This window comes from Lycorma delicatula, chromosome 2 (genome assembly GCF_047948215.1).
Source record: "Lycorma delicatula isolate Av1 chromosome 2, ASM4794821v1, whole genome shotgun sequence".
Classification (NCBI taxonomy): domain Eukaryota; kingdom Metazoa; phylum Arthropoda; class Insecta; order Hemiptera; family Fulgoridae; genus Lycorma; species Lycorma delicatula.
Genome location: NC_134456.1, coordinates 163,040,817 through 163,048,206, shown reverse-complemented (window position 1 = coordinate 163,048,206; position 7,390 = coordinate 163,040,817). Strand labels below are relative to the sequence as shown.

The following is a 7,390-nucleotide window of genomic DNA, read 5'->3' as shown; positions in this document are numbered from 1 at the left end:
ACCACCGTTGAAAACCTTCCATATAGATTGTATTAGTTACAAAGTAATTATCAAGTATAAGTTTGTATTGCTGAAGGAGTGTTAGGAGGACAATAGTATTCAAGTGACAATAATTTTTGAACATAATCTTTAGATAAGCACTATCCAATTTAACACAACTAGAATTAAAGTATTATTAGTTCATTGATAAAATGTTTAGATGCAAATGCAAATTGTGTAAAGAAATGAATTTAATGCTCTACAGCAAGTAATTTACAATTTGAGCACATTTTAAAATAAAGTACAAAAAAACTGCTTTAAAATTATGATAACTAGAAATTGTACATGCAACTTGTATTGCATTAATTGTAATTATATTGTACTTGAAGTTTAAGCATAACAAATTTGCTGCTTAAACAAATAAAAGCAAATTAATTTGCTTTCTTCAATATAAACAAACATTGTGTTGGCACAATGTTGTCTACATTGTGTTGGCTTATATGTTATTTTTCTTTGTCAAACTTATAAATAAACCTAGTTTTTATGTGATATTTGTAAAATTTTAGCAGTAACTATGCTAAAAAAAGTGATACCATAAATTCTTTAGAAGAATACTATTTATAAGTAATTTAAAAATAAGTAGCTTATAATATTTAATTAGTTTTAAAGTGTTAATACATTTTATCATATTGAAGTGACAATAAATGAACTCTACACAGTAGGTCTGAAAAGTTCCCGAACTAAATTGCTGTAGTCTATACAAGTAGTGCCATCTCTTGGACAACCAAGGAACTATGTAGTACGATGTCTGATGAGTGTGTGTACAAAATTCCATCATGTTTTGTCACTCTAGTCTTAAGTTATATTTGGCTGTGTATGTTGTGTTCATGTGACCTTGTGTGAGCTCATGACATGGAACAGAGAAACACGATAAAATTTTGTGTTCAACTTCAAAAATCTTTTGTTGAAACTTATTCTACGATACAGCAAGCATTCGGTGTGAAGCCGCAACTTGTATTACAACATAACATGGTGGAAGCAGTTAAAGATGGAAGAGAGTCATTGAACTGAAAACATTGCAAAAGCGCGTGCGCTCCTGCTTGAACAACCTCATCTTACCCTTCGGGCCATAGCAGAAGAGCTAAATATCTGTAAAGACGCAGTATGTAAAGTTCTAACAGAAAAATGAACTGCTGAAAGGTGTGCTCTTGTTTCGTTCCATATTTCTTAACCAAGAACAAAAACAGGAACAAGAACAGCTTTCATGTGCTCAAGACTTAGTTGAAACTGTCGACAGTGGTCTGAATTTTTTGCAACAATTGTAACTGGGGATGAAAGCTGGTGCTTCATGTATGATCTGCAAATGAAGCATCAATCTGCAGCTTGGTTGAGTCCTGGAGCACAAATACTGGTAAAAGTCAAGCAGCAAAAATCAAGATTGAAAACGATGTTGATTGTATTCAACTCAAAGGGCTTGATTCATCATGAATTTGTCCCAACTGGTTAAACTTTCTTTTTCTTTTTCCTGTTTAGCCTCTGGTAACTACTGTTTAGATAATTCTTCAGAGAATGATATGTATGAGTGTAAATGAAGTGTAGTCTTGTACATTCTCAGTTTGACCATTCCTGAGATGTGTGGTTAATTGAAACCCAACCACCAAAGAACACCGGTATCCACGATCTAGTATTCAAATCCGTGTAAAAATAACTGGCTTTACTAGGACTTGAACACTGTAACTCTCGACTTCCAAATCAGCTGATATGGGCAGACGCGTTAACCACTAGACCAACCCGGTGGGTTCCCAACTGGTTAAACTGTGAATTCTAAATTCTATTTGGAAGTAATAAAGCGCCTGAGGCATCGCATTCATTGAATCTGGCCTGAATACCAGGATCCAGGCAGATGGACTCTTGCATGACAATGCACTGGCACACATGATAACAGTTTTAACATGTTATTACGCCACAAATCAAATCACCGTATTATCCCACCCAATTTGGCTCCAGCAGACTATTTTCTGTTCCCGAAACTCAAGTTAAAGATGAAAGGCTGAATTTTCGACAACATTCCAGCCATCCAAGTGGCTTGCACCAGGCAGTTTAAAGCAATCTCACAAAGTGATTTTTCCAGAGTGTTTGATGGGCTCTATTAGTGCTCCAATGCGTGAACAACCCATTGAGAAGGGTTCTATGTAGAGAGCTGATGTGAGTAAATTCATTTATCTTTAAACCTGTATTTTTATTTAATTTAGTTCAGGAACTTCACAGACATACTGTGTATATAAATAATTTATACAAAAAAAAAAAAATAGATATTTTTCAGAATTATTTTAATAAAAACATAATACAACTAATAACAAGTTATCAAATAAAAATCTTTAAAAAAATATTGATTTATAAAACTTTAACAAAACTCATACAATATAAAATTATTAAAATTACATTTAAAACAATATTACTGACATCACTACGTAATAAAAATGCATAAAAGAGAAGAATTTTATTGGTCATGTTTACGAGATAAAAAAATTAATAGAAAAGAAACAACCAAAAAATTTTTAATTTATAATACTTAAAATCAAATATTCTAAACTGCAAGATCTATAATTTTAGAATAGAAAGTGTGCTACAGCTAAAATAATGAGAGCTGTATGGGTTTTAGGTACCAAAATATTGTGAAAAGGTGTTGTAGAAGACATGAACCTTGATCTGACCAACTTAATAAAACTTTTGTAAATATATCAACATGTATTTTTATTTTAAATATTTCTGTTAAATTTTGAGAACAATAACAGATTAATATTATGTAATAAATAATGATTATTACCACAAGAAATACTTCAGATCCACAAATTAAGAAAAGTAAACTTTTAAATCTTTAAATTAATTACAACTGCATAATTACCAACCTTTCAAAACTTAATTACAGTAGACCCCCGATTTACAACAGCTTGCTATAATGACTGACCATACGAGTGGCCTACAGTTGTGTACAATAATGTACTAAGGAGAAGCAGAGGCAAAGGAACACAGTCGTTTCGCTGAATTCATGTGATGTTAGCTTTTGTAGCTACTGTACATAATACAAGATTATATGTCTCAAGGTTGCGTTCAACCTCCCTTCTGAAGACTCCGCATCTCCTGACAACTGTATGTGGACAGTAGGACCACATAGCAATTCTATAAGTCCATCTATGTGTGTAGCTTTCTAGACACACACAAATAACACACAAAAGGGAGTGATCAGGAGATCACTCGCATTTCAACTTGGTGGCAGTACATTAGTGAATGTTTCTCACATGTGTATGTTCTTGTTTCCTGTTTATGGTCTTTCTATTCAGTCTTATGTAGTATACTGTATTCATTTCCAGGTGTCAATACTGTAACAGTGTTTTGTTTTTCTTTGAGTACTATGACATCCCTGTACTCGGTTAAAAATGTCAGATAAACGAAAAAGAAACAAAGATGCAAGCATAGCACTTAAAATTACAAGGAAGGCAACAACATTAAGACTAAACAGAGAATTTTACAACTTGAGGGTAATTTTTACAATGAGAGGGTCTCTCATTGCATGTTTTAAATTACAAGGCTTTTTTCAGAAAAGTGATAAAAAAAAATAGTTTAGAAGACTTGTGTAATAAATTTTATTACGACTATGTTACACAAGTTGGGTGAATTTTTGATTTACAACTGCTCAATTTATGATGGATTTTCTGGACCCCATTCAGTCGTTATAGTGGGGGGTCTACTGCATATTAAAATGTAACAAATGCAATTGCTGTAGTTTCATAAGTAGAGGAATTAACTGATATACTGGATAGTAAAGGATAAGTTATCAGATTATGTTTAATAGTTTGTCATCACTCATATTTTATCTTATTAACTAGTACAATAAAAATACCTATCCCCACACTCTAGAAAGCATTTATATATTCAAGAATATTTGAGTTCTTGACCATTAAACATATGCCCATAGTGATAAACATGGTACTATCTAAATGATGAAATTTTACAAAATAATTAATACAGCAGAATTCCAAAAAAAAAATTAACAGTGAAATTTTTTTATTATAAAAAATAATTTTAATTTTGATCAAAAAGTAAATATTTTATTCACTCAGAAATAATATAGAAAATTTTGCAACTATGTACTAAATTTTATCAGGTACATACTTATCTACTAAACATTTTTAAATAAATGTAGTACATAAAAATATAAAATAAATAATAAACTTTTATCAAAATAGAAATTAATTAAAAATAAAGAACTAATAATAAATAATAAATGCGGTTTTTTGTTTGATAATCACTTCCACTCCATTCTTTACATAAATTTTCCACAAATACAATTTCTGATATATACTCATATAGATAAGATTGAAATTTACATAGACACACACACACACACACACACAATTTCCCCCCTCTCTCTAAAAACTATATATATAGTTTTTATATAACAACTATAAAGTTGTTGTTTTTTATAGTTGTTATATATATATATTTTAAAATGATTTGTAAAAACTGTGGGAATAAACCATGCTAACTGGAAACTGGTTTTGACCAAAATGAGCCAATATTTTAAATCTTCATTAGCAGCATAACAGAATAAAAATAGACAATTTTGTTTTTTTCTTTAAAGTTTATGCTAAACATAGGTTTACAAATAGGTTCTAAAATTATATTCAGCTCAGTGGAGAAAATTAGAGAAAGTTGGCCTTTCATTTGGAGGCCCTGGATTCAAATCCCAGTCAGACATGGCATCTTTCATATGCTACAAAATTCCATTTCCATACTCCATGCATAAGCTTCAAGCTTATGAGGTGAAATCATTACGAAAAAAAAAACATTACGAAACACAGATTCTTCTTATTCTTGAGAATGGCTATGCTAATTTTAGACGAGAATTATGTTGCAAAAAAAGTATAATAAAAAACTCTGAATAAATTTGACAATTAAGTATAGCAGATGTGTACTGCAATGTTCAGCGGAATGTTGCTAAGAAGTCTGGTGAATTGACTTTGGATAAAGTTCGAGAAATTGAACAACATGGCAATGCCTTGTGGCAGGCCAGATGGTGGGTGTTATATGCATGATCTCTCTCCAAATGTTGTTGGTTTGCGGGACGCCTCATGGGTGCACCCTAATAAATATATGATGCAATTTTTTTCCGGCCATGGTGCTTTTAGGAACAGACTGCAGAAATTCGGCCTGGTAGATTCTGGGGTGTACCCTCAGTGTGGACAATTGGACGACACCTACCATCTACTCTACCTACCAAGCACTCTTTAAGAGTGCTTGAAATACGAGTTATTGCGTACGGAGACCATCGAATTGATCTTATTGGGTCGGTGTTGGATCTCCATGTAAACTGGAGGAGCCAGGCCAAATGGGCAGTAGTGGAGAATTTTGAAGTTTATTTAGCAAAGGAAAGGATTGCTGAGGGGATCTAGAGCTCTGCTTGAATTTCTTTTATTCTACTTTTGTTGATGTTTTGTTTATAAATTATGTTTTTGTTGTTCTTATCCTTGTTTTGTTTTGTTTCAATGTTACTGTGTTGTTATTGTTCCGTGTAATATTTTTATGTTTCGGGTGTTGAGCTCACTTTTGCCTTCTATGGGTAGGTAGTTCAATTCCTTTGTTATTTAGGTATTTTCAGTCTTGCTTAAGACTTGGTGAGCTGTGTGAGATTGTTTTGAGTTCATTAATTAGTAGTACACCGATGGGAATGTCACTCATGGCATTCACATCGATGGCATCCTGGCCAAGGCGGACTGGAATATGTCAAAAGCCGAGGTTTCAAAGATGACCTCCAGTAAAGCCCATAAGGGCTCGGAACAAAGGGGTTGGCAGAGGGTGTCTTCCATACGGGGCCAAGATGTGTACTGCAATGTAAGTCTACATACAACAAACCATATCAAGAAAAATCATATATACAGTTAACTCTACTGGCATAAGTTCCTTGATGACATGAATTTTTTTGTAATATTAAAAAAATTAACAAAAGGATCAAAAATAATTAATTAAATTTACAAATGATGTTTGGCTACAAAGTTCATGAACAACCTTATAATTAAAATTTGCCAAGTACACAAACACTAAAATACATAGTAATCAGATCTTAGCATAATGCCCACATTACACAGTAAACAGCATTAATTAAATTATTATTGTGACACATTAATTTTACTATCTGGTGGAAATATCAGAAAGTACCAAATCCCACTGATTCTGTAGCTCATTTTTGCAGATCTCCATTGTGACATATGAATTAATTGTTCTTCCCTCAACACCAAGACAAGTCCCAGCAGCCATACTGTATATAGGTGTCTGTTTCTATGTTACAATCAACAAAATAAAAATGTAAGTATGAAGGAAATAAAATGAAAGGAACAAATTATAAAAACTACATACACAGAGTGTATCACGAAGTTCTCCCGATCTTTCATAACCTATTCTATTCTTGAAAATAATGTTAAAATTTCATATAAACATATGAAATACTAAAATACTTAGTTCATGAGTTATAACTAGTGAAGATTTCACTCAAACTTCAGCTACTCCGGTGAAATAAGGTCATATTAAAATTTTTAGGATGTTAATTGTGGGGCAGAATTAGTTATTTCTTTTGATCTGAAAAATTTAATAAAATAGGTCCCAGAATCATATCTACAGTATTTTTTGAAAAATCTAGGGGTGAGAACCAATAAATTTGGGTAAAAACCCTGTTTTTTATGCAATAACTTTGTAAATGGGTAGTAAACACATAAAACTTTTAAGCAAAGCTCGCAGAGAATTTAATTCTGAACAAAATGTTTTAAAATAAGTTGAATAATACAAAGAAAAGTTAAAAAAATTTGAATTTTATTTAGAAACATGGACATTACTACATTTGGGAGAGAAATATTATTTAATGTAAATTTTTTTTTTTTTTTTTTTGTCTTCAGTCATTTGACTGGTTTGATGCAGCTCTCCAAGATTCCCTATCTAGTGCTAGTCGTTTCATTTCAGTATACCCTCTACATCCTACATCCCCAACAATTTGTTTTACATACTCCAAACGTGGCCTGCCTACACAATTTTTCCCTTCTACCTGTCCTTCCAATATTAAAGCGACTATTCCAGGATGCCTTAGTATGTGGCCTATAAGTCTGTCTCTTCTTTTAACTATATTTTTCCAAATGCTTCTTTCTTCATCTATTTGCCGCAATACCTCTTCATTTGTCACTTTATCCACCCATCTGATTTTTAACATTCTCCTATAGCACCACATTTCAAAAGCTTCTAATCTTTTCTTCTCAGATACTCCGATTGTCCAAGTTTCACTTCCATATAAAGCGACATTCCAAACATACACTTTCAAAAATCTTTTCCTGACATTTAAATTAATTTTTGATGTAAACAAATTATA

General features: G+C 32.1%; 1 protein-coding gene across 3 annotated transcripts in view; it reads right to left on the bottom strand.

Moving 5' to 3' along the window:
- Window positions 1-2,292: 2,292 nt before the first annotated feature.
- The window catches only part of LOC142319380 (polypeptide N-acetylgalactosaminyltransferase 35A-like), a 51,265-nt gene continuing 46,167 nt past the window's right edge, over window positions 2,293-7,390 (bottom strand). For all 3 annotated transcript variants that reach the window (XM_075356607.1, XM_075356605.1, XM_075356604.1), the window contains exon 12: window positions 2,293-6,315. In XM_075356607.1, coding sequence (XP_075212722.1) covers window positions 6,169-6,315 — 147 coding nt within the window. In that variant the 3' untranslated portion in view covers window positions 2,293-6,168. The remainder of the gene's footprint in view (window positions 6,316-7,390) is intronic.